Below are 26,003 nucleotides of genomic sequence, written 5' to 3'. Positions count from 1 at the left end.
CTTTGGTCAGGGGAGGACTGGACCATGGTGTTCAAGGGGCAGACTGTCTACAGTCTTCTCCAGGGTGTTGCCAGCTTGTGGGACACCAAGGTCATCAACCTGGGCCTGGGGAGAGGGTACCGATGTCCCAAGTCCTAGTAGGTGTGAGGAGAAGCTGGAGGCCCCACAGACGGAGCTCAGCTCTTGGTCCCTTTGTAGCCTTGGCCCCTTGTTCCTACAGGCCAACGCCTGAGCGCTGTCACGCCCCGTCCCTGCAGAGGCCGTCTCCGGCCTGTCCATTGGCGGGTGCGCTGCGAACACGCAGGCTCAGGCCCTTACGTTGCGTGTCGCCAGCCACTGTCTGGGCCCAGGGGCAAAGCCCTTGCCTCTGTGTGCTCGAGGCACCCAACTTGAAAACAGAAACAAGGAGCGCGTGTGCGAACACCGGGCGGGACCTGGGAAGGTGAGGGGACGGCGGCATGCTTCCCCACAGTCCCAGGATTTTAGCGGATGCGTCCCTGCTGCACGTTCACGCCCTGGGCTGCTGGTGGTGACCCCGCATCTGCTTGGGGGGAGGGGGTTACAGACTGAGCAGTTTGAAGGACAGAACTCTGCGGGTGTCGCTCCTGAGGCATGACCGTCTAAAGCGAGGGGAGTAACAGCCTCCCGGCTCCCGGCTCCAGAGTTTCTCTCGAGAGCACTGCGACCTGCTCGCCCCCAGCACTCGGAACTCACCGGCAGGATTTCTGAGTGACTGCACATGAATGCTGACCTGGGGGGATGGGGGCCTGCATTCGGGGCCGGGTGGCGGGGGTGGGTTGGGCAGGGCCCTTTGCGCTGGGGCTGTGGCGGCTGGGCAGTTAGACATCCTTGACGAGCGCTGGGCTCGTGGCCAGTTCCTGAGAGCTGCAGCATTCCGGAACCTTCAGGCTGGTTTCCTGCCAGCTCCCTTTAAGGCAGGAGCACCTCAAAGGTCATGAAGGAGAGCGCCCAGCGTGAAGGGCCTGGTTCTCCCAGAAGCCAGGGATTTGGGCTGTCTGAACTCAGGACTTATCTTAGACCCTATGGCTAGCACCCTCGGGGCCTGGGGATGCCACAGAAACTGGTGTCCCCACAGCCCCAGGATGACATGGGCTCAGCCCAAAGCAGAAGCTGCTTAGACGCCAAAACCGGGCCCTGAGCTTCCCAGCCATTACTGGGGCTGTCCCTGGGGCCACATCAGGCCTTGTTTCCTCCTGACGTGGAAGAGGGTCCATGAGTGCAGACCCCCGCCTGTGTCTCCCTGTGCACCGGAGACAGGACCTGGTCTGGGAGCCTGCAGTCCCCTGTGTCTTGGCTCTGGGGCAGTCTGGAGCAGGCCCGGCCCCAGGCCCCTCAGTGCTCCCTGTGCTTGGAGTTGGGCTCTGGCCGGTTGTGGCTGTCACCCTTCTGCTGTCAGGACTCTCTCTCGAGAGGGGCTGGCTCACGGGTCCCATCTGGGATCCCCTTGGAGGCTGCACGGCAGCTCTTGGAGCCATGTGGGCTCTCCTCCCTCAGGGCACAGGTCTGTTCTACCTGCTGCCTGGCCGTGCCCATTGGTCACTCCTGGGCAGGGCAGGCCTTCACTGCCTCCGGGGATGGCTGTCCTGGGGATGTTTTTCTCCACACCCAGGTGAGGCCCACGGGAGCCCCTTCATTTGTAAAATGGATACAACGAATGCCTAGGAGAGGGGGAGGCTCTGGTCCAGATTCCCGCAGAGGGCGCCCCAAGGCTGGGTGATCGGCATGCTGTCCAGGCTCTCGGCACTCTGGTAATAGGCCTTTCCGGGCCAGAGCACCACCACGTGCAAGATTCCTGCCACAGGAAGAAGGCACCTGGTCTGTCAGCCGACACCCTCTGAGGGCACGGCCCGCCTCCACCGTGTCCCCTTGGCCATGAAGAGGAGTGTGGCCCTGTAGGGTGATGGCCGGAGCAGCATTTGCCTGGGGGCCGAGGGATGGTGCTGTGGGTGCAGGCTGCCCCGGTCACCTTGCCGGCCTGCCTGCCGTGCGTACCTTGCTCACTGGCCAACAGAGCCAGCCACCTGCTGGGACTCAGGCCCCTGCAGCTCTTCCCCACGGCCCAGACGTTCTGGGGGCGCTCTGTGCGCATCTGGCCGCCCCGCCTAACGCTGGCATGGGGAAGGTGGGTGGAAGTGGAGGAAGCAGGAACCTTCTCCCACCGTGCTGAGCGTGGGCTTCTGTCGCCGGCGCTGCTCCTCTTTGGGTTACAGGAAGGCCGCCCTGTGTGCGGTCCTGCTTCCTTGGGTGTCCCCTGCCTCGCCACAGCTCTTTAGAGAGAAAAAAGTACGTGCGCCCCAGCTCCCTAGTTCAGTGTCTCCGGCTTCCGCCAGGGGCCTCATCTGTAGTGCCAGGAGCCACTGTCGCCACCAATCCCAGACAGGTTTTCCTTCACTCCTGGCCTGGTGTTCTCAATGCGTTTTCCTTCACTCCTGGCCTGGTGTTCTCAATGTGTGTGTCTTTAGAAACCCCAGTTAGCGTGCGTGGGCCCACAAATGTGAGCATGTGTGTGCCTGAGCACACATGCGTGCCGGGGCTCTCTGGAGATGACACTCGCCTACCATCCCCAATCCCAGATGGGTTTTCCTTCACTCCTGGCCTGGTGTTCTCAATGCGTTTTCCTTCACTCCTGGCCTGGTGTTCTCAATGCGTGTGTCTTTAGAAACCCCAGTTAGCGTGCGTGGGCCCACGAATGTGAGCATGTGTGTGCCTGAGCACACATGCGTGCCGGGGCTCTCCGGAGACAACACTCGCCCACCATCCTGTACTGAGTGTGTGTGCCAAGCCGCGGACCAGCGGCTCAGTGGAGAGGTCACGTGTCTGAGTGTCCTGTGTCTGTCATGTGCACATCTGCATGTCTCCACATGTGTTTGTGCAGAGCGGAACCCACCGCCATGCACTCACCCTCCACGTGAGCACGTGTGACCTGTGTCCCCTGACCTGTGCCCTCTAATGCTGTCTTCTCGTCTTGCCCCCTGTGCTGTTGCCGCTGTGTGCTGCCCTTTGTGTCTGTCGCTGCCCTGCAGTCCTCGCCAGTCATGGAGGAAAAGGTAAAGCCTGGGCCAGCATTCATGCTGCTGTGTGGGGCGCTCGGGGTGCCCTGGGGTTTGGGAGAGTCGGTCCTGCTGGTGGTTCTTAATTGTAGGCCCAGGGCTGGTCCTTGAGCTGCTCAACAGTTTCTCTGCCTCAATATTACCGATCAAAGACGCTCAGTGTGGCTCTTAGAGGCCAGGCCGTGGAGATGGGCGAGACCCAGGTTCCTGAGACAGCCCCAGACTAGGTAGTGGCACGGGAACTCCAGCCTGGCGAACATCCATGGTCACAGGTCAGACCTCGGGCCCGAAGCCCTGGGCCGGCGCTGCAGGGAGGTGGCAGGCAGGGGTGGAGACCTGCACTCTGGCATTGGACAGACCTGGGCCTGGAGCCGGTTGCGTGGCCATGGTCCTTGCAAGCACCTTGACCTCTGCGGGCGGCGCAACTCCCCCAGACTGTAGCTTCTGGACGAGCATCGGCATCTCCCAAAGGAGCAGCAGCAGGAGTGCGACAAGAGACGCTGTGGCCGAGCTCTGGACGGGTGTAGGCCTCCAGCGGCAGTGCCCACACGTGCCCCCAGGGCTTGCGGTGCAGGACATGCATGGCTTTGTGAGGAGCAAAGAGAGAAGATGAGGCTCAATTCCTGGGAACGACCGCTGTTGCCTGGGGTCAGGGGCCCTGCTGTACATTTCTCCCACGGTGGGGCTGGGCCCCAGGAGAGGGGCTCCTGCACCAGCAGTGGGAGCCCAATGAGGAAGAATGGGCGAAGGACGGGCCTGGGGGCCTCAGAGGAGAGATGCTGGGGCTGTGGAGGCTGGGCCCCTCCTCCAGGGATGTGCTGCCCACACGGCGGCTGGCGCCTTCCCAGATACTGGGGAGCGGGCAGGCTGGCGGTGGCCAGCAGCCTGAGTGGGCAGAGCCTCAGGCCTGCTGAGCTACGGACGCACCTGCAGACTCAGCTGAGATGTGCATGAGAACGTGTCCTCTGTCGTTGGACGAAGGCTGCATGTGTGGGGCCTGTGATCATCTGCAGGAAACCAGCCTCCTGGTGGCCTGGGCCCCGACATGTGGAGGTGCCAGCGGCTCCAGTCCCTCGGGAGCACGCAGCTGCTGCTACCAGCTCCGTGCCTGCCGCACGCCAGCCCCTGGGACAGCGCAGCCCAGGCCCAGCTCCACGGGAGGCCGCATCTTACCGAACAGGACACACCGGCCAGCCTTGGATGGGACGAGGCAGGACTCCAACCCAGACTCTGTGTTTTCTCCCTGCTTCAGCTCAGCCCCAGCCGGCCCCCAGAACTGCACAGGGGCCCCAGCCAGAGGGCCCCCGCTCTCCAGGGCCAGGCTTCAGGAAGCTGCCTGCCAGGCTGTGGGCAGTTCTTATGGACGCGGCTGCTCCCCTCCTTCAGGGCCTCAGGGACGCCACCCGCCTTCTCTCTGCAGACCTGTCCAGCCTCTGGGCCTGGCTGCTTGGGATTCCCGAGGAAGCGTCCGCCGGTCCCCACACTGCAGTTCTGGGGGTTGAGCTCTGTGTGTGGGTCTCTGATGCTTGACCGTGACGGCTCTGAGCAGCACGGGCCGTGAGGTAGTTGGCCGGCTCCGGGGTGCGCCGCATCCTTGTGGGGTAGCACGGGAAGCTGGCCTGGCTGCACACCCGCTGGCGCCCACGCTGAAGGGAGCGTCTCCTCAGGGACCAAGTCCAGCAGGCGACCTGCCACTCCCCATCTCCTGGCGCGCCTTTGAAAGACAGCCCTCTGGGATCCCTGGGGTCCCTGACAACCGGGAAGAACTGCATGGAGCAGGAGAAAGGGGCCCCCGTGGGCTGTAAAGGACACGACACCCACAGAAGGATGGGGCCCTCTTTCCTCTGTACGTCTGTGCTCACGATGTACACCAAGAGCTCCTGAAGGAACAGTGCAGGGTTCAGGTGGGGGCAGAGCGCGAAGAGCCGAGCGGAAGGGTTGGTTCCTCCTGCCCGGCCCAAGGAGGCAGAAGCCCAGCCGATGGCCACCCGGAGGCAGGTGTGGGCTCCACATGGGGAAGACCATCACGGTGGACGTCGCTGCTCAGGAGTGCTCTGTGCTGGCCGCAATGCTGAGGGGCTGTGCTGGCGCTGCTGTGGGAGTTCTTAGCCTGTAGAGCGGCTCTCTGTGACAGCAAACTAAAGACAATGGCCCGGAAGACAGTGCACCCAAGGGGAAGGGCCCCTTAGGCCCACAGAGAAGCTGAGGGGCCCGGAAACACGGGCACAGGTTTAGTGACACAGGACTCGTAGCTCCGGATGCACGTGGCCCCCGTGCAGGCTGGGCTACCCTGGAGCTCACGCCCTGCCCCACACGGCTGGCCCTGATCCTGAGTGGCTCGGTCTGCAGGGGCCAGCCCCCTGCGACCGGTGAGCCTCCCATCCTCCGTGTGGGAGCCCCGTGTAACATCCGCTTTCTTCCTCTCTCCCTCACATTTCAGCAGGAAGGAGCGCCCCACCTCTCTGAATGTCTTCCCCCTGGCCGACGGCATGGTACGTGCACAGATGGGGGGCAAGCTCGTGCCTGCGGGGGACCACTGGCACCTGAGTGACCTCGGCCAGTTCAGCTCCAGCTACCAGGTTTTGTAGCCGTGCCGTGGAGTGAGGGTCCCTCCCTGTCGCCCATGCTCATTCAGGAAGCATCTTTGTGTACAACCCTTTGCAGCTCCCCCACCCCCGCCCAGGGTAGTGGGGCTGTGCGGAGGTGTACCAGCTCCAGAGGAGAGCACCAGCTTGGGAGGCCCAAGTGTCAGACGGGGCTTCTGCAGCCAGGGCACACCCCTCTGCTTGGCTGAGCCGAGCCTTTGCTCCAGGGCACAAGCATGTCTGCCCCCCAGATCCGCCCCAGGGCAGCAGCCCTGAAGCCAACCCGGGCTCCAGCCCAGAAGGTCTTGTAGGCTGGTGTCTGAGGTCTACGCTTCTGCTGGGAGAGGGTAGCATGAGGAGCCTGCATCCCTGCTCTAGATACTGCTCCCTGCTTGTCCGTGCTAATGACCGCTGGGTCTCTAAGTCCCAGGACGTGGCCGTCCCGGGTGTGTGTGGCTAACCAGGGAATGCCCCCCTCAGGGAGGCCCCCCTCAGCAAGCCAGGGGCATGGACTCTGCCTGGCCCACTGCTGGCTCCGGGCCCATGGTCACTTGCAGAGAGTGTTGGTCTGGGAGCGGAGCCCTGCCTTCACCAGACAGGCCCTGGCCATGTCACCAGGTAAGGAAAACACCCTTGGGGCTGGAGGAAGTGACCCCAGGCCTGGGGCACTTCCCACAGGGGCCGTGGGAGGTCACCTGCGGAAGGCAAAGCGCCTGGGACTCCAGACCTGGGCCAGCCAGGGGATGTGGGGCCAGGCCTTCTCCTGAAACTCCCTCCTGCTGCAGCTTGGGGCTGATCGTCCCTCTGTCCCTGGGTGTCTAGCTTGCCTGCCAGAGGTGGCTTCAAGCTGCCCACTGTGTCAGATAGTGACCCCACTGACTTTAGCTTCGGTTCCAGACCTGGGCATGTCTCTGGGACCTCTGGCCCAAGCACTCACCGCACCCCCGTTATGGGCTGTCCTGCCCGTGTGGGGTCCGGCCTGTGGCTGGGGGTCCAGTGCCCAGAGAAGCCGTGGGAGCTGCTGAGGCTGGGGGTCCGGGAGCTGGGACTCCTGCCCGCGGTCAGGCCAGCTTTCTTCCCGTGTCTCTTCTGCCGCATCACCCGAAGCACTCTTGCTTTTCAACCTGCTGTTTTCTGTTTCAGTTTGTGGGTGTGTTTTGTTTTTTTTTTTTTTTTTCAGTCACGTTACATTCTTTTTATTTCATGTTTTAGATTTTAAGGTCTTTCTAATTTCTTCATTTTTTTTGTTGTTTTTTGTTTTGTTTTTTGTTTTTATGTGCTGTATTTTCAGTGTTTTAAGCAAACAGTTGTGGCTACTCATGGTGAGGAATGACCGCTAAGAGTTTGGGTTCTTTGCATTTGGAGGTCACTGCCACACCTTGGTGTTTAGGAGGTTGAGAGGTTTGCTGCTAGGTAAGTGGTGGCCAGGGGAGCGTCCTGTGGGTAGGCGGCGGCCTTTAGGGTCAGGGAGAGCCAAGGACTGGGGGAGGCCGGGCTGTGCGGCACGGTTCCCCTCGGTGACTTCTGGGGTCAAGGAGGTCCACTGAGAACCCACAGACCCGAGTTTGCCGGGCACAGGCTGGCGGGAACCACGTCCTTGTAGAAGGTGGTCTAGAAAGTGCGTGCTTCTGAGAGGCGCGAACTCGCATACTTGGCCTCCCCCAGTCCTCACCAGACTTTCCCAGGCCTCTGGTCTCCTGTGGCCATTTCTCCTCAAGTGCCGGCAGCAGAGGCATCCCTTGACTGTGGGACACCTGGGAGCCTCTGCCGTGTGGGGCAGACAGACACTGGGGCAGCTCCCTCACAGAGGCTATCAGGAAAGAACTTTTCCTTTTCCAATCAGCCTGAAGTTGTAGAATCCAAGTAGAAAATGCTTGTACCAGGGAGCTTCCAGGGAGAGGGGCACAGGCTGTCCTGTGGGGCATACTGCCTTTGCACATCAGCGATCAGGGCCGGTGGTCCTCAGCTGTGGAGGCCGTCTGGTGGCCTGCAGGACAGTGAGCAGACACTCCCCACCTCCACTCGTCCCCATTCGTGACAGCCACAGTTGTTCCCCTGACATTGCCAAGCATCCCCTGGGCATATAGCGGGCCTGGTTGTGGAACAGTGAGAGTCCTGGCAGAGAAGTATGAGGCGCGGTTAGACGAAGCCCAACCTGGCTGTCCTAGGTCCCAGCCTGACGCTGACCACGCGGGTCAGAAAGTGGCAGGTGTCAGGGATTCCCAGCCATCTCTGCTTCCCGGGCACCCAGAGGCAGCCACGGGAGCCTGCTCAGCCCTTCCCAGTGAAGGTGAGGGTAGGTTGGTCCCAATGTGTGTCCAGCTTTACGGAAAGGGCTGGACACCCCCTGCCATCAGCTCCCCCGGGGCAAGACAGAGCTCCCAGAAGCACCATTTCTGTGGAAACCACATGACCCAGTGCTGTGGGCCCGTGGGATGTGCACCGGGAGCAGTAGCCCCTCTTGAAGCTGTGCCCCTTCTCTGTACCCCAAGAGGGTAGCAGGGTGTGCCGGGGCTGCTGCCCACTGAGGACCGAGTCGGGGTGAGTCAGGACATCAGTGTTACTAGATGAGTGGGCCGGTTCACGGGTTCTGTCCGCCGGCTGCGCGAGGAAGGACTGTGGGAGAAGATGGCTTTGCTTCCTGTGCTGTCCTCACGCACACAGAGTGCGCTTTCTCCAGGGAGGTTCTGGTTTTTGGTTTTTTTGTTTGTTTGTTTCTTTATTTTTTTTTAAAGACTTTGTTTTTTGTTTTTTTTAAGTAATTTCCACACCCAGCACGGGGCTCGAGCTCACGACCCCGAGATCAAGAGTCGCGCGCTCCACCATCGGAGCCAGCCAGGCGCCCCCGCAGGGAACTGCTTAAGGTCAACAGCTGATTGCGGTTTCTAATAATCTCGCTCCCTTGGAATGTTTGGAGGAGGACCCATTCCCTGGAAGTGGGACTCCAGCTTGACCGCATATACGTAGATGCACAGGGCAGGCCTTGAGGTCCACTTGAGCCTTGGGGGTTAAGGATTACACATTTCCTGGTGTCTATGCTCAGGAGGTTGGTGCCCCTTCCCAGACTGGGCCCAGCGCGGGGAGCAGGAGACGGCAGCAGCTGGCCGCGGCCCGGATGGCCTGATCGGAAGGCGTGCTCGGTCTCCTCCCTGGTCCCCGTGTAGAGCCCTTGGCCCCACTCCGGGCTGCCCCTGGTTTGTGACCACCCCCGGCTGCAAAGGGTTGCTTGCCATGTCTGTGTAGCTTCATGTCCATCACATGCCGCATCGGCGGGCCATCCCAGGGGGCGGGCAAGCTGAGGGCCCCAAGCCAAGCCCTTTCTGTAAGGGGACTGCAGCCGACAAAGAGACAGAGGCAGCGGCTGGGTGGGCCCAGGGAGTGGGACAGAGAGGGCAGCGGGGGTCCTCCTGTCCCCTCCAGTCCTGGCTCAGGGTGCTGTTTTACCGTGGCTATAGCAGCCTAGTGAGGAGGCCTCTTGGAGGTGGTGGAGATCCCTCCTGACCCTGCACAGTGTGGGTCACCGGGAGCCTCGGGGGCACCGACCCACATGGCGAGCTTCTCCCTTCTTGTGTTTGGCCCTAGTGTCCACAGGATGAGATGTCCGAGTCAGGCCAGTCTTCGGCGGCTGCCACACCCAGTACCACCGGCACCAAGTCCAACACGCCCACGTCCTCTGTGCCCTCGGCCGCGGTCACACCGCTCAATGAGAGCCTGCAGCCCTTGGGGGACTACAGTGCGGGCACGAAGGGCAGCAAGCGGGCGCGGGAGAAGCGCAACAGCCGGAACATGGAGGTCCAGGTCACGCAGGAGATGCGGAACGTCAGCATAGGTGCTGCTGCCGAGGGCTTCTGGGGCTGTGGTGGGGAGAGCTCATCACCTGCCCTGCTGCCCCCCATGGTCCCCGCCCCCCTGGGTTTTCCTTTCCAAATATGGATCTTCAGATCTTCGTTTGGGCAGATATATCAGTCCCCTCAGGCCACGGTAACAAAACAGCACAGACCAGGTGGTTTAAGCACAGACACTTGCTTTCGCACAGTCCTGGAGACCAGGAGTGAGCGATCCAGGTGTCTGGGTGTTGGGGCTGGCTCCCCTCGATGCTCGCTCCTTGGTGTGCATAGGGCCTGTGTCCCCAGCCCTTTCTCTTATGAGGGCACGGTTGTGGGATGGGGTCAGGGTCCGCCTGTGTGGCCTTATTTGACCCGCCACCTCCTTAAAGGCTCCATCCCCAAATGCAGTCCCATACTGGGGCCATGACTTCAACACATGGATTTGGGGTCACACTTGGCCTCTGGCAGTGCACCCCATCCTCCCGCAGACATACTCAGTAGAGGAGGGGGTGGAGGAGAAGAGGACATTTGGTCTGTTCATCAGAGGTCATGAGAAAGAGCCGTGGTTCCGGGGCATGGGCCCCAGCTGGCCACCAGCCAGGGAGGAGCCCTTCCTGAAGGTCCCTGGCTGGCGGTGGTCCAGTGTGGGGTTGTCCAGACATGGGACCAGTGGTTCCTGTGTGTCCCCCCAGGCATGGGCAGCAGTGATGAGTGGTCTGATGTCCAAGACATTATTGAGTCCACCCCAGAGCTGGACATGAGTCGGGAGCCCCGCCTTGATCGCATGGGCAACAGGTACTCACTGGGTCTGGCCAGTAGGGTGGGCTCTCTGTTCACCGTGGGCCTTCAGCAAAGGTGTCCCCTGTAGCCTTGCATAAGCAGCATTGGCACTGACCGGCCGCATGGGCGGTGTTGGAGGCCCCCGCACACGGCCGGTCTCGCCGGCCCTCACCCTGAGCTCCTGGCTGCGTGTCCTCACAGCCCGACCCAGGGGATCGTGAACAAGGCATTTGGCATCAACACGGACTCCCTGTACCACGAGCTGTCAACTGCGGGATCGGAGGTCATCGGGGACGTGGATGAAGGAGCCGACCTGCTAGGTAAGCCCAAGCCCCCTCCCCGAAGACCAGCACCTGGAACTTGCCTTTGTTTCTCTTGTTGTAGTGGAAGCAGTGTCTCTGTCAGCCGTGAGCCAGGAGCTTCTCACGGTTTTGTCGGGATGTATTTCATGTATCATAAAACATACCCACGTAAAGCGTACAGTTCTGTGGGTTTTAGAGTTCACACAGAGCTATGTTACTTCCTAATTTTAGAACTTTCTCTCTGAAAATGAAACCGTGCCCTTGAGCACTCAGCCTAGGTAGTGTTCTAGTAGTTCTCCTCAAAGGAAACGCCCGGACAGGGTCACTGTCCGTCTGCGAGCCCGTGGTCAGCCCCGGAACGCCCTGCACCTGGGTCAGAAATGGGTGCAGAAACCCATGGAGACTCACTCCTCGTCGTCTTTCCTGTCCAGGGATGGGCGTCTGGCACCCCAGGCGTCTGCCGGCAGTGCCCCAAGGCCCTCAGCACTGCCGGTAGGAAATCGGGTGCTCTCAGTGGCATGATTGTGTCCTGAGGCCCGGCTGCAAGACAGGAGCTCCGGGACCCTAGTGCTGCACTGGGCCCCTGCTTCCCAGCGAGATGGGCTGTGGGACAGAAGGAGGTGGCTGTGTTGTCAGGGGAGCAGTGGTTCTGTTTCGTCCTCTTCCCACACCATGTCCATGGAGGCGGCTCGCGGGGACGGGTGCCCCTCGGTTCCCTCGGCTGGGCCAGGGGCTGCAGCTGGAGCCAGGGCCGCTGCATCGGTGAGGGGGGGTGCCGATTCCAGCAGGCTGGGGGGGCGCGCGAGGCTGTCTGCGGGCGCTGTGGCCCGGACATGGTCGCCTGCTGCCCAGGGGGGCAGGGCTGCCGCCATCTGGGACTCTGCTGCCGGCCTTCCTGCTGCTGGCCCTCTCCTGTGATCAACACTGGGGACCGTTTGCCATTAGGGACTTGAGGGCACTGGCAAGAGTGTGTCTGTGTCCTGCTCAGCTGCTCTGTGTGGACTGCACCGTCTTGGGTGGCTTGGCTGGGCTTCCAGCGGCAGACACGGCCAGGCCCGAGCCCACGAGGGAAGGGTGCCAGCAGGTGTTTTCTGTCGGGCACACACTCACTTTCTTTGCCTTAGGGCTTTGCCGGGTTGATTGCCTGACTTGGGGCGTGGGGATCTCCCAGGAACGCAAATCCTCATGGCGTCAGCACCAGCAATGTCTTGGGCCCAAACTGGAAGTTTTTTCCAGCTAGTTTTTAAATTGTGATGGAAAACCCATAATACGAAATTTACCTTCTCGCTGACTTTTGAGCGTACCGTTCCGTGTGATCGGGACGTCGGCCCTCGCTCTTGAGACCAGGAGAAAGAGCAGGAGAAGGCCTGCCTTCGGCAGCATGTGTTTCTAGTGAGATTTTCTCATAAGGGGAAATCACGTTTAATATTGTGACACCCTGCCACTCTCCTTTATGGGCCTCAGGTAACCCTACATGCGTTCTAGTTTTTATTTTTGGAAAAGCAGTATGTGCTTCTAATAGTACTCAAATATCAGAAACTGCCAAGAGAGTAAAACCATGCAACCCCACGCCACTGCCGTGACAACTGTTGTGACATGTCGGGGCACCTTCCCGCCCACCAGGGCACACACGGTCCGTGGGCTGTGGGTGTCAGGTGGGCGATGGCACCATTCTTCTGACCCACTGGTGTCCTCCACACGTGTCCCTTCACGGGACTATAAGTTCCTCCACTCTCCCAGGCCTGAGTACTGCCGTGGTGGCCATTGCTGTCGTAGATCCTGCAGTAGAAGCGTGTGCCCACCCTTCTGATGGCTTCTTTACTACAGATTTCTAGAGTGGGAGCCTTGGGGTAAAGGTGTGGGCTCCTGCAAGTGGCCGCACACTGTTTTCCCCGGCGGGGCTCTGCCCGACCTCGTGCTGCCAGCTGCAGGGGCCCAGCCTGGCTGGGCGCGGGTGCTGACCCGCCGGGCTGGAGGTGGCCCGGGAGGGAGCGGGCCTCAGCAGGGCCCCTGCGGCGGGAGGAGGACATGGGTAGCCGTGTGTGCGGTGTGTTCACGATGGAGCGCCGTTCTGCCGGGGCCGCCGCGGAGGCTGTGCAGGCGAGAGGGCAGCACCTAGCAGGCCGCCGTGTGCCTGTGAGCGTCTGAGGATTTGATGAGCGATGACAGCCTCTCCCTCGGAGGACGCAGGCACCCAGCAGCTTGCGTGTCCATGCCGGGCTCTGTAGGCCCAGCCTCACACGCCCATTCCTGGCCATAGGTGGCTGGAGGCATCCCGTGGTGTGCTCAGGGGTGGGAAATGGAGTGTCTAGGAGTGGGCAGAGCTGGAGCCCGCCGGACCCTGCTGTGTGGCCAGTCTTCTCGTGACAAGGTTCCACCCCGCAGCGTGGTCACTGGAAGAGTCTTGCCAGCATTGGACATGCACGGCCACCATTCATCTGGGGTAGCACTGTTGTCCCCGTGTCATGGAGGAAGAAACCAGTTCAGGGAGGGCAGGATGAGCAGCAGAGTCAAGACCCAGACCAGGTCGGACCTAGAACAGCAGCCCCGACTGACCACCCACTCTGCCTTTCGTCGCAGCTCTGTTGGCATGGGACACGCCGCCCAGTTGGCCTGCTCGAGGTGCATGGCCCCATGTCTTGGAACATGTGGAGCAAATTCCGAGTCAAGGGACCATCATTACAGTAGACAACATTTCACCAGCAGAGGAGACCCGTGCCCATGGGCAGTCCCGTCCCTCCTTCTGCCCCCAGCCCCTGGCGGCCACTCCCCTGCTTCCTATTCTGCACGGCAGCCCCCTCTGAGCGTTTCATACCCGTGGTCCTTCTCCACGTGGCCTCTTTCCTTGAGCATGATGCCTTGAGGTTTGCGTGTGTCCTGGAAGGTGTCAGAGTCACGTTCCTTCTTATGGCTGAGGCTGGCGTGTTGCCTGCATAGGGCACACGTCATGTATCCATTTGTCCACGGATGGTCGCATGGGTCATTTCCACTCTCAGCCACTGTGGCTCGTGCTTCTGCTAATTTGGTTCCTCATGTGGTTCTACAGGATTACCGGTGCTGACCAGCCTCCTTGCTGCCTGGTGGCTCTGGGTAGCCTCCCTGTTGGTCCCTACCATTGGCCACAGTCTCCCGCCTTGCCCTGCGGCTCCAGGCCATGGGGCTATCCCCTCCCTCCCATCTTCAGGGCTGTGGGGTCTTTTGGCATCACTCCAGATCCCACTGACCTAGAGAAGCTGCAACGACGGTGATGGCAGGAAACAGGACAACAGGCAGTGCTTGTCAGTGAGCTTGACCTGCAGGCCATGGGGTCATGACTCCCAGGCAGATGTAGGACAGCTCCTAGAAGGGCGGTGGTGTCTGGTGAATGTCCTGGGGTCACTTCCCTAGAACAGAGAGTGCCTGGTGTGACTTTCTTATGAGAAGACCCAACCCACGCATCTGCTGGGTCTTTGTTCTGAGAAAGCAGAGATCAGAATCCTTCCATCATTGAGTGATGGGGGTCGTGATTCACTGTGCGCTCGCATGTGTCAATGTCTGTGGCCACCTTGGAAACCGCTTCGTTCTGGCTGCAATGAGCGCCCATTCTTGGGAGTGGAGGAGCCTCCCAGAGCCTCAGGCATGACAGGCACCCGCAGGCCAGCCAAGGGGTTTAGGAGGGATCAGTGCCATGCACTTTGCTGACAGGGAGCCAAGCAGAGGAGCCCACTCGTTTTCTGGCAACGTGGAGGGAGGAGGTGGCCTCAGCTGCGGTCCCCTCACCGAGCTGCCCGTTCCCGTCTGCCAGGGTAAGCCATCAGGATGGGAGTCCCAATTCCCCAGCACCACGTGTCTTTCTGAAGACGGCCATCGGAGAGCTGGGTACCTGACCTGACCCAGTGGGGCTGCTACACGAAGAAGCCTGGGGCCAGCAGGGGCTCTGGTAGTCTCCATTCTGCGGCTGTTTTTGCCATGGAAAGGTCCAATGGTCCCAGAAACACGGCGGTGCCCTTGGCTTGGCTGAGGGGAGCACCCTTCTGAGCTCTGGGTGTCTGCTCTGGCCGCCCCCGCACCTCTCCGCATTTGGACCATGAATTCTAGTAGCAGAAGAGCAGGGAAAAGACCCTGGAAACGCAGGTCTCCTTATGTTTCACTCAGCTCCTGCCACGGCTTGCCAGATGCACCATTATTTGAGAAATCTCCAGGAAAGCAAGGCCTTGCTGCCAGTACAAGGAGGAGAAGCTGTTGAACATGAAGCCTCGTCCGGTCCCAGAGGCACCTCCCTGCGACAGTGTGCCCCTCGGAGCCAGCGTAACTGGGGAGTAAGGGAATCCATGCTTGGTGACTACTCGGTGAGTGCTGGGAAGACTGTGGGCCCCCAGAGAAGCCAGGCAACTCGACTTAGAACCTGATGGACGGCACAGGCCGGCTGGCCCTGTGCTCTCTGCGGCGCTGTGCTTACGTCAGAGGTCCCGCCTACGTGGCAGCCAAACCCAGAACGTGTGTAGAAATAACCTTGAGAAAGACACAAACCTGTGTGAACAGAATTGGGAAACACGACCGAAGAGCAGAAAAGAGGTCTCGAAAACCAAGACCCACAGGCCAAGCTGCATGAGCCTCCCACGACTCGCAGAGCAGCCCGCGGTGCTGGCGTAAATTCACTTTATGGGTAGAGTCTGAAGTTCATCCAGGAGAGCAAACGTGAGAGTAGCGCAGAAATTTCTGAGAAAGAACCAGGTTGCAGGGTTGCCGGATGTTCTAAGAACAAAAGGTTTTACGCACGTGGGACCAGCGACAGCCCCGCCCGGCCCTGTGAGTTCCTGGTGAGAGCTGGAGCCGTTGTGGGAACTTGGGTAGGACAGACACAGCACTCAAAGCCGCTGGAAATATGGTAGATTCGTGGAGGAGAAGTCTGGTCCCCACCTTTGTACACAAAAGACTTCTAGTTGGATTGAAGATCTGAACATAGAAATTCAAGGTCGCGCAGCTGGAAGAGAGGTGGAGATTATGTTCCTAATCTGGGCCCCCCTGTGGCCATGGCCACAGAGGAAAATACTGACAGGGGGGAGGTGTGCTACTTAAGAAAGATACATTGTTTCCTACCCAGGTGATCTCCAGCCTTAATAGAAGTGGCTTACAATGGGGTGAGGGTTGGGTAAAAGGGGATTCACAGAAGATACCAAGAAACGTACCTAAAGGATGCTCAAACTTCAAGAACAACTCAGAACTGAAAAGGGGACACGGAAGTAACTGCTCCGAAGATCCACAGAAACGAAGCAGGTGCTGCTGTGCCCCACGGCCAGGAGGTGGCAGTGTGAGGCCACGGCCAGGTATAGCCTGGCCGCCGGCAGGGGTCTCTGGGATGGCAGCCTTTTACAAGGGTGGGGTGGGCGGGCCCGTGTGCCCTTGAGTGATGGGACCGGGCACTGGTGCAGAGGATTGGGGAAACGGAGCACCTCGAATGGGAGCATGGCTAGCCTGGTCGTGATTTTGCTCTTGAAATGCCAGTGTTGATCCAGAAGGAGTTCAGTGGAGATGAGCTGTTGATGGTGGCTGCCCGGGGCAGGGACAAAGGCATATCCGCCTCTGACCCAGGGCGCCTGTTTCTTGTTTAAATTCCGACACCAAACTATATACGTTGGTGTTTAAGTCAGGTGACTTTATACTACTGGCTTCTTTGGGAAGGGACCGCAGAGCGGTAGTGTTGTGGCCCGTCCCCAGCAGGGCAGCACAGAGGAGTTTGGACCCCAGTGAGGAAGGCACTGCCAGCCCCACACGCCCGCCGCCCCTGCTGCCTGCCCTCCCTCTCCCTCCCTGCAGCCAGCCAGATCCGCTTCCGTTTGTGGTTGGGCGGCTCTCCCTGAGGTCGTGCCCTTCCTGAAGGACAAGCTGGCCGGAGCCTGTAAGGCCAAGCACACGCACTCTAGGGCAGGGGAGGAGTCTTGGGCACACTGCCCCACCCACCGACCCACGCACGCACACGTGCGCACACACACACCTGTACCCACACATGTACACGCACATGCATGCGCTTGCCCCACGCGTGCACACGCACACGCACACCCCTGTGCCGGCAGTGCACACACACATGCCCCACACAAAGTACCTGTGCACATGCAGGCATACGCATACCCCACACATGCACCTGCGTACCCTACACGTGTGTGCGCACACATACTCCCTCCCCTTCCCAGTTGTCAGCTGCAGAGACGCCGCCCTCCTGAGGGCTGAGCAGGTGTGGGACCTGGCACTCTGGGTCCCTGTCTTCCTGCAGGGTTGTCATCCCCAGTGGGATTTACCACCCATGGGCCCGTGACATCTGCTTGTACTCCTTCATGCCTTTTCAGTGTGGAGATGGCTGTTCAGCATTGCTTTTTTTTTTTTAATAAAAATCTATTTTGTTGGTTCCAGTCGCCAACTGACCTTTGTCACTTCCTTCCCCCCTGTCTCTCTCTGCTTCGCGGGACATGGCCCCAGGGGAGTTCTCAGGTGCGTATCTCACCCATCTGTCTGTCTGCATCCCCCTCTGCCCACGGTAGCGTCCAGCTGGAGTGGGTCAGCTGCCATCCAGTCTCCGCTGGCTGTGCAGCCTGTCCCCTTCTGGTTTCTTTGCAGGCCACTAAGGCACACGTGCTTTTGCTCCCCAGCCCCCCTGCCGCTCAGAAGCTTACTTTGGTTTGCTCTACTACTACCCACTGACAGCGGCCTTGACCCCGTCCTTTCCGAGGCCGGCCGTTCCCCAGTGCCGTTTTCTAAGGCTCTATGGAGCCATCAGAAGCATAGGACAGTTTGGATGGGACTGCAGACCCAGTTGCGTGTTGTCTCCCCTCTGTCATATGTACCCCAGAAGTCAGGGGTCCTCTTCCCACATGGCAGACTCAGTTCCTGCTTTCTCCCTCTCCTCCCAGCAGGAGACCCCGAGCCCACCCACATGCACCCACCTAGTGTGCTAAAGCCATGCTGGCTCCCCGGGTGCCACTCTCCCTCAGTTGCAGACACACGCCCCTAACCCCCGCCCTTCCCAGCTCAGGGCTTGGGTGCACTGGTGACCCTCCACCTCACCATTCAGGTGCTGAGGCCTGGTGGTTTTTCCAGGAGGAAGAGCTGGCTCTTCCACACATCTCCCACCCCTCCATCCCGCTCCAGGGTGCACCCCAAACCCGGAGACCAGTAGCCCTAGTGGGCCACCCCCCTGCTGCTCACACAGGCTTAATGCGCTTCTTTTTTCTCCCTTCCTTCCGTCTCCCTGCCGCCCCGGCCGCCCGGCTCCCGTGGGACTGGGATGGCTCTCCTAGTGCGCCATGATTTCTTTGGTAAGGCCAAGGCCCCGTTTCAGTTCGCTTCTCCTGTTCCTTCCTTCTTCTGTGGGCCTCACACCTTCCTGCTTCGCGAGCTGATCGCTTCGCTCTGTGTGGTGGAGCAGCGGTGGGGCCAGCAGGGGCCACAGGCTCTCCTGGCTTCTAGCCCCGGGGTGGGGGGTTTGGTTTCAAGTCCTGAGTCCCCAGCGCCCTCCCTCAGAGCAGACCCTGGACAGGCCGAGGGGCGGGAGCAGAGACAGCAGTCAGAGCCCGTACCCGGCACACCGTGTGCATAGGTCTCGTCTCACGGTTGTCCTTGACAGGGGGCGAGTGATCAGGAGGGACAGACCCTGGGCTCTCGAGGCTGTCTGTCATCATGGCTGAGTGCCAGTATTTCAGAGTTTTTGTGACTTGCCTGCAGACAGCTTAGTGCTGGGGTCCACCTTGGGGCTTGGTATAGAGGAGCTGGAGGGGCCCCTCTGGGCACCAACCCCAGGGAGTGCGGTCCTCATTTTCACTCGCTCCCTCCCTGCTGCTGTGCCCCAGGGAGGCCACCTGCCCTCCTTGGCCCCGAGCTCTCTGCCGTCCTGCTCTGTCTTCTCTGTCCCCATCACCACGGTTCCAACCACCACTGTCCTGAGGACAGCTCTGAGAACGGTCTGCTTCACGAAGGCCTTAGAAATCACAGGGCTAGGGAGTTGCTGACAGGGGACAGAGACTGAGGCCACCCGGTGGGGCTGGTGCCGCCTGAGCCCTCCGACGGTACACAGATCTCCCGTGGATAGAGCACGTGCAGGTCAGCCGGGGCTGTCGCGCCCGTCCACACAGGGCCGTCCGGGGGTTGCTCTGGGACTCTGTCCCTGCCTGCTGCTGCCGGCTGAGAGCCCAGCTGAAGACCAGCAGAGGCCTCTCCCTGGGGTTCCCAGAGGCCAGCCCCGTGGGCCTTGTCCCCTGCATCTGCCCCCCAGGGCCGATCCGCCCCTGGGGAGGAGGGCTGCTGCTGTGGGACAAGTGGAGTAGGGTCAAGGGCTGGCTGGCTTCCGACCCGGGGAGTACCTCTGTGACTTTTGTTTCAGGAATGGGCAAGGAAGTGGGGAATCTGCTGCTGGAGAACTCCCAGCTTCTAGAAACCAAGTAAGAACGCTCTTCTCCAGGGCACCTGGGGGGCTCTGTTGGTTAAGCCACCCGCTCTTGATTTCGGGTCAGGTCATGATCTCAGGGTCCTGGGATCCAGCCCTACAATGGGCTCTGCACTGGGCATGGATTTTGCTTGGGATTCTCTCTCTCCCCCTCCCCCCACTACCCTCTCTATGAAAAGAAAAAAAACCTGGAATGCTCTCTTCCCTCCGAGAGTACTGAGATAACCCGCCACCCAGGGCCAAGGCCTCCCTGTAATAACGCTGGGAGGGCCCAGACCCACACGGCCCAGCTTGCCCATCCAGGGTCACCACTCTTCCCCGTATTCTGCACTGCGGGGTCTCCGCTCAGACCCCCATGAGCCGGCAGGCCCCGTTGAGCCCCCGTCGCACTGTGTGCACAGCGGTTCACATGGACTTCTCGACTCTCTGCCTTCTCAAAGAAACGCTCTGAATGTGGTGAAAAATGACCTCATCGCCAAGGTGGACCAGCTGTCCGGGGAGCAGGAGGTGCTCAAAGGGGACTTGGAAGCCGCCAGGCAGGCCAAGCTTAGGCTCGAGGGCCGTGTCAAGGACCTGGAGGAAGAGCTCAGGAGGTGAGCCAGGGCCTGGGACTGGGCCCTGGGAGTAGGTGGTGGGACTCCTGGAAGGGGCGGGGCTATGCCACGCCCCCAGTCCGGTCCCCCCCTTCCGGGCTCCCCCTGGAGGACACGCCTCCCAGCGGCTCCGCCCTGCGCTCCTCCCGCAGCCTGCCCCTCCCGCAGTTCCCGCTCACAGTGGAGCGACCCAGGCCCAGCTGCCCCTCTTCCCCTCTTCCCCGCATCCCCGCCCCGCTCCGCATCGTCCACCTGTCCCCTCGTCTTCCTTAGGAGGCACCTCCCTTAGGAGGAAGCCTGCCTTCGTAGGTTCATTCAGGAGGAGGGGGGTTCTGGGTTCTGGAAACTTCTGGGTCCCCGTCCCAGCACTTGGCACTTCTCTTGCAGCCTGATGCTTCCCGTGGGGGTGCCTGTGGCTCCAGGCTGGAAGGGGGAGGTGTCACGGGGTGGGGGGCGCTGTGGGGGCAGCAGACCTGCTTGGGGCTGGCCGGCGGGCTGCGCCTTTCCCATTCCGCAAAGCCCTGGTCCTCTGCTGGGGCCGCCAGGGCTCATTTGAGCAGGGCTTTGGGCCACTGGTCCGCCAGGGCCAGAGCCCAGCGGGGCCTCCCCACTACCTCCCCCCCCCCCCCCCCCCGCCACAATTCCCTCCTGGTCCTGCAGAGTGAAGTCTGAGGCCATCGTCGCCAGGCGTGAGCCCAAAGAGGAGGTGGAGGATGTAAGCGGCTATCTCTGTACAGAATTGGTATATTCCACTATTAACCTGCGGGCGTGGGGGGCGGGCCGCGGGGCGGGCTCGGGGCCCTCCTCACCCCTTCTGTGTCCTCTCCTCCACCCTTTCCTGGTGAGAACCCCTGTTCAGCCTTAGGGGCCCACACCCCCCTCCAGGTCCAAGGATGGTCCTGAGGCGAGCCCGCTACTCCTTGGGGGTTCGTAACTGACTGTTAGGAACTGCTTCAGGGAAGGCAGAGGGAGACTGCGTGTTGGGCCTTAGCCCTCACCGCTGTGGACCCCCTTCTGGTCAGGGTCTGGTGACTGGGCTGCCTGCCTTCCGCCGAGGGTGGGGCCGGGCTCCTCGGCCTGAGGTGACAGGGGACACGGCACACTGCTCAGTAGCTCGGTTCCTTTTGGGGGCACGTGATGCATGTGTCAGGGTGCCGGCCATGTGTTCCCTCAGCCCGTCCTGCGCAGCCCCATCTCTGAGCACCTTAGAAGAGACCCAGAGGCACCTAGCACCTCTTTGCCTGGGGCTGGGGGCTGATGCTCACTTGCCTGGCAGCTGCCTGGGGTGCCTTGGCCCCAGGCCAGCCTGCAGCCGCAGGGAGCAGACTGGGTCCTGCCCCCGCACTCCCAGCTGGCAGACCCCACACGGATCTGCCAAAACCACCAGCGTCCGCCTCAGACGCAGTGTCCCGCTTGCCGGATCCTCCCTAGAACCTCTCTTCCTCTGCTGCCCCTGGGGACCGATGTCACTTGTCCGTGTCGACTGGAGGCATTTGGGATCACCATGGGATTCAGGGGCTTGTGTCAGCCTCCTCAAGTGTGTCATGTGACCTTCTAGAAAGGTCCCCCATGGGGGTGGGTAGGCTGCCCAAGTACCCCCCCCACCACGTTTGCCTGAGGAGGCCCCAGAGAGGAAGGGCGCCAGCTGCCCGCCGGCTGAGCGGCTGTGCCCCCCCGCAGGACAAGGTCCCCCTGGCGCAGCGTCGCCGCTTCACGCGGGTGGAGATGGCCCGTGTGCTCATGGAGCGCAACCAGTACAAGGAGAGGCTGATGGAGCTCCAGGAGGCCGTGCGGTGGACCGAGATGATCAGGTGGGCCCCTCGGCCCCCTGGGGTGCCCGGCCTCGAGCCATGGACCCCGTGGCAAGCCCTGAGAAACAGAATGTGGTGGATCCCTCCCCGCCTCCCTCTCCTGCAGAAGGACCGGAAGGGGGCCTGGTGGGAGCCAGTGCGGGGCTCTGAGCCGGCAAGGGGCCTGGCTGGGTTAGAGCCCAGCTGGCGTCTTGGGGCCTGGTGTGCTGAGACCCTTCCAGGAAGCTGTGACTGACCCCCTGGGAGTCCCTCCTCCCTGAGGCCAACTCCCCGTGTGCCAGTGGGGGGCTCCCCAGCACCCGATCCCAGGCAAGGGAGATGCCAAGTTGGCCTGGGCAGGGCCCAATGGGTGGGTGTAGTCTGGGGACAGGTCTGCCTGGGCAAGGGCTGAGCGGGTCCCTGGCCCCCCTTCCCCGCCCCCTGTAGAGCGTCCCGAGAGCATCCGTCTGTCCAGGAGAAGAAGAAATCCACCATCTGGCAGTTGTGAGTTGGGGCGCCAGGGTGGGGAGGGGGCAGAGGAGGCTCCCCCTTGGCCACCCCTCACTTCCCGTGTCCCCACTGGCAGCTTCAGCCGCCTCTTCAGCTCCTCGTCCAGCCCCCCTCCAGCCAAGCGGCCCTACCCCTCGGTGAACATCCACTACAAGTCTCCTACCACAGCCGGCTTCAGCCAGCGCCGCGGCCACGCGATGTGTCCCATGTCAGCGGGCAGCCGGCCCCTGGAGTTCTTCCCTGACGAGTGAGTGTCCCAAAGTGTCCCTGCTCCTCCCGCAGGCCTGCACCACAGGCTGGGCTAAGGGGAGGCCCTGGGTCCCAGGGTCCTGCCCCTCCAGGCTCTGAGGCACGAGCAAGCAGCCTCTGTCTCACTCTCTGGGGGGCTTTGCTGAGGGATGCGGTCCCTGGTGGGAGGGGGCTGGCCAGCCTCCGAGGCTGACCTCTCTGCGCCCACACCCTGCGCCCCTCCAGTCTGACTGGGTGCACGGGGCATCTCTGGGTACAGGCCCCATTGCCCCCCAGTCCCTGCCCTTCGCCCCAGAGGGCCACCCACAGCCCCTCAGGTGCCCCGGCTCCCCTGCTCTTGGGGACGGTGCTGCAGCCAGCAGGCGGGGTCAGGCCCCACCCCAGGCTGTGGCCCACACCCCTGTGTCCTTGGAGGTTCTGGGAGCTGACAGGAAGTCAGCAGTGTAGGGTTTCTGCCTGGGAATAACTCTGTTTGGAAATTCATGTTTCCCTTAGTTTTGATACCAGGATTTTGGCTCCAGAGCAGAAGTGGGGAATTCTGTGTGTTGTGTTCTTGGAAGGGCCTGGGGGAGGGGACCAGCGCTGGGCGGGAGCTGGACAGGGGCCGGTGCCCAGGCTGCCCGTTGGGGGACCGGGGAGGGGGCACGCATGGTCCTGCTACCTGGGCGTGGGGACCGTGCGTGCCCCATGCAGGGCAGGCCAGCAGGCACGGGCAGGAAATGACCTGTGTGCCTCCTGCCAGCGACTGCACGTCCTCCGCCCGCCGGGAGCAGAAGCGGGAGCAGTACCGCCAGGTGCGCGAGCACGTGCGCAACGATGATGGGCGACTGCAGGCCTGCGGCTGGAGCCTGCCGGCCAAGTACAAGCAGGTGCTGCAGAGGGCATGGGAGGCCGGCAGGGGGAGGGGCGGGGGGTGCGGGGGCAGATGGGATGGCAGCTGGGGAGCCACCTGCGCAGCCCTACGGTGCCCCCATGGCCCCACCCATGGAGGACTGGCCCTCCGCCTCAGGCCTCACGCCCAGTGGCCTCTGCCTTGTGGTTGCAGCTGAGCCCCAACGGGGGCCAAGAGGATACCCGGATGAAGAACGTGCCCGTGCCCGTGTACTGCCGCCCTCTGGTGGAGAAAGACCCAACCATGAAGGTGAGCCAGCCCGGCGGGGCTGACAGGTGCGGGTGGGTGGGCGCAGGCAGTGGGCTCGCTGACCCCAGGGCCCTTCTCCCAGCTGTGGTGTGCCGCGGGCGTCAACCTGAGCGGGTGGAAACCGGGCGAGGACGACTCTGGGAACGGAGTCAAGCCTGTGCCAGGCCGCGACCCTCTGACCTGTGACCGGGAAGTAGAAGGAGAGACCAAGAGTGATCACGCGTCTCCAGAGAAGAAGGTCAGAGCACATGGCAGGGCCAGGGACCCCACTGCTCCTGGGGTCTAGGTGACTGTGCCCAGCACTGGAGTCACATTGAGAGTGACAGAAACAGGACAGCTGGGGACAGTGCCGCAAGACTGGGCTCATCTGGGGTCCCCTCCCGGTCCAGGACTGATGGAGGCCTTTGCTGCCTCCTGGGTCGGGGGAGATGTGCAGAGGGTCTGAGGCTCCACAGGCCGCAGGGCTAGGGGGCTCAGGCCCCCAGGGGTGTCTCCTCCTCCTCCTCGCAAGTTGTGTGCAGGAGTGGTGGGTGGCCCGAGGACAGGGGGCTGGCGGAAAAGGCTTCACATGGGGTCTAAGGCTTTGTTCTGTGGCCCAGACTGGCTTGGGGGCAGGGACCGGGGCACCAGAGCTCAGTACTGAGTTCTCACTGCCCTGCTGCTGGAGGACATGCGTCCCCTGAGGCCGCGGGCAGGGCTGCACCCTGAGAGGGCTCGGGAGGCCCCCACGACCGGTGTGGCTGCTGGAGAGGCCTGGCCTCCTGTGCTCGGAAACAGGCAAAGGAGCTCCCCGAGCCGGATGCCACCTCCAGCCGCGTGTGGATCCTCACCAGCACCCTGACCACCAGCAAAGTGGTCATCATTGACGCCAACCAGCCGGGCACTGTGGTGGACCAGTTCACTGTCTGCAACGCCCACGTCCTGTGCATCTCAAGCATTCCAGGTGAGGGCTGGCAGCGTGCGCGCAGTGGCTGCTCTGCACACGGCGGGGATAGAGGAGGCCCGGTGAGCCGTACCAGCCTCGCTTCGGACATGCTGGGGACAGTTGGGAGCCCATGGGGGAGTCCAGAGGGGAGCATGCTGGCAGTGCCGCCCCTTAGTCCCGTGAACAAGTAGGAGAGGACCCCGAGGTGACTGTCGCTTTCGTGCCTGGAAGGAGATGAGCTGGGCCGCAGGACAGATGGAAATACCGGTTGGGAACTGAGCACCGACCTGCAATGGGCCCAGTTCCTGCCGCCCTGCTGCAGCTGGGAGAGCCGGCGCTGACAGAGGCTTGGCTTTGCCTCTTGGTGGCAGTTCTTATGCCAGCGTTTGGGGGGGCGGGCAGGGCCCTGCCTGGGCCATCTTCCAAGATGGCCCCAAGCTCCTCAGAACTCTTCACTTTCTGACACGTGATCAGAGTTGATTGCTCCCAGAGACCAGAATCTCACTTCTCCATACCTTGTGCTGGCTCTCTAGGCCCGCAGGCAGTGGTCGTGAGTAGGGGCCCACTTACTGAGGCCAGCCTGGCCTAAGAGTCCGGGGCACCCTGAGCCACCCACGGTCGCCGGCAGCCGCCTTCTCCCTCCTCGGCAGTCCCACATGGGACGGGAGCCCTGGTTATGTTTTGGTAGTGGGGGCTACTCAGCATAGGCTGACGGGGCCGTGACTCTCCCGCAGCGGCCAGTGACAGTGACTACCCTCCGGGGGAGATCTTCCTGGACAGTGACGTGAACCCTGAGGACTCCGGCGCCGACGGCGTGCTGGCGGGCATCACCCTGGTGGGCTGCGCAACCCGCTGTAACGTGCCCCGCAGCAACTGCTCCTCCCGAGGGGACACCCCAGTGCTGGACAAGGGTCAGGGTGAGCTGGGCCTGCGCCTGGGTGGCCGCTCTCCCCCAACCCCCTTGTTCCTCCCCACCCCCTGGCCACACTCACTCTTCCCTTCCACAGGGGAGGTGGCTAATGTCGCCAATGGGAAGGTCAACCCGTCTCAGTCCACGGAAGAAGCCACGGAAGCCACGGAAGTACCAGACTCTGGGCCCAGCGAGGCAGAGGCGGCTGCGGTGCGGCCTGGGCCCCTCACGGAGCATGTTTTCACCGACCTGGCCCCTTCCCCGGCCCCTACTGCCCAGCCTGGCAGGTGGGCTCTCTGAGGACGGGGCCGACGGAGGGGTGGGGAGGCTGGCTGAGATGGGCGGGAAGGGGCTCTCCCGGGCCACCCTGGAGCAGCCATCCTTCCTGCAGCGAGAACGGGCCGGAGGCTGACACAGGTGGGGCGCAGCCAGAGCCAGAGCCCAGCACAGACCCTGCGGGGGCCAGCAGTAGCGCGGCCCCCACCATGTGGCTGGGAGCCCAGAACGGCTGGTAGGTGGGGCCCCAGGGCGGGGTGTGGGAAGGGTCTCCTGGAAGAGCAACCCTGCCCACCATGGCGTCCTCCCACAGGCTGTATGTGCACTCAGCCGTGGCCAACTGGAAGAAGTGTCTGCACTCCATCAAGCTGAAGGACTCGGTGCTGAGCTTGGTGTATGGTACCCCAGCTGAGGGCGGGCGTCGGGAGGGGCCTGGGGCAGCGGGAGGGGCCAGGGGCATCGGGAGGGGCCCGCAGTACCCAGCCTAGGCCCTCTCGCTCACCACCGTCCCTTTCCAGACACGTGAAAGGGCGTGTACTGGTGGCCCTGGCTGATGGGACTCTGGCCATCTTCCACCGAGGCGAAGGTGAGGCCCGGGGACGCTGGGCGGGTGAGCGGCCGCCCCCACCAT

At 62.1% G+C, this 26,003-nt stretch overlaps 1 protein-coding gene across 17 annotated transcripts in view; it reads left to right on the top strand.

The window, feature by feature from the left end:
* The window catches only part of MAPK8IP3 (mitogen-activated protein kinase 8 interacting protein 3), a 46,013-nt gene that overhangs the window by 16,586 nt on the left and 3,424 nt on the right, over positions 1-26,003 (top strand). Inside the window, exons 5-26 of one of the 17 annotated variants that reach the window (XM_059155386.1) lie at positions 3,045-3,068; positions 5,512-5,650; positions 9,239-9,485; positions 10,176-10,278; positions 10,465-10,583; positions 17,019-17,030; positions 17,837-17,854; positions 18,916-18,973; positions 19,419-19,571; positions 20,232-20,313; positions 21,252-21,382; positions 21,809-21,865; positions 21,948-22,118; positions 22,863-22,989; positions 23,166-23,261; positions 23,344-23,499; positions 24,039-24,204; positions 24,921-25,103; positions 25,194-25,383; positions 25,488-25,607; positions 25,686-25,766; positions 25,891-25,958. In XM_059155386.1, the coding sequence (XP_059011369.1) occupies positions 3,045-3,068; positions 5,512-5,650; positions 9,239-9,485; positions 10,176-10,278; positions 10,465-10,583; positions 17,019-17,030; positions 17,837-17,854; positions 18,916-18,973; positions 19,419-19,571; positions 20,232-20,313; positions 21,252-21,382; positions 21,809-21,865; positions 21,948-22,118; positions 22,863-22,989; positions 23,166-23,261; positions 23,344-23,499; positions 24,039-24,204; positions 24,921-25,103; positions 25,194-25,383; positions 25,488-25,607; positions 25,686-25,766; positions 25,891-25,958 (2,501 nt within the window). Of the gene's footprint in view, positions 1-3,044; positions 3,069-5,511; positions 5,651-6,941; positions 7,070-8,415; positions 8,521-9,238; positions 9,486-10,175; positions 10,279-10,464; positions 10,584-17,018; positions 17,031-17,836; positions 17,855-18,915; positions 18,974-19,418; positions 19,572-20,231; positions 20,314-21,251; positions 21,383-21,808; positions 21,866-21,947; positions 22,119-22,862; positions 22,990-23,165; positions 23,262-23,343; positions 23,500-24,038; positions 24,205-24,920; positions 25,104-25,193; positions 25,384-25,487; positions 25,608-25,685; positions 25,767-25,890; positions 25,959-26,003 lie in introns of those variants that run through there. The other 16 variants (XM_059155380.1, XM_059155370.1, XM_059155379.1 and 13 more) reach the window with 16 other exon arrangements.

The sequence above is a fragment of the Mustela lutreola genome, chromosome 17, assembly GCF_030435805.1.
Source record: "Mustela lutreola isolate mMusLut2 chromosome 17, mMusLut2.pri, whole genome shotgun sequence".
Lineage (NCBI taxonomy): Eukaryota > Metazoa > Chordata > Mammalia > Carnivora > Mustelidae > Mustela > Mustela lutreola.
The sequence above is the reverse complement of the archived record's forward strand: the minus strand, read 5'-3'. Positions and strand labels throughout refer to the sequence as shown.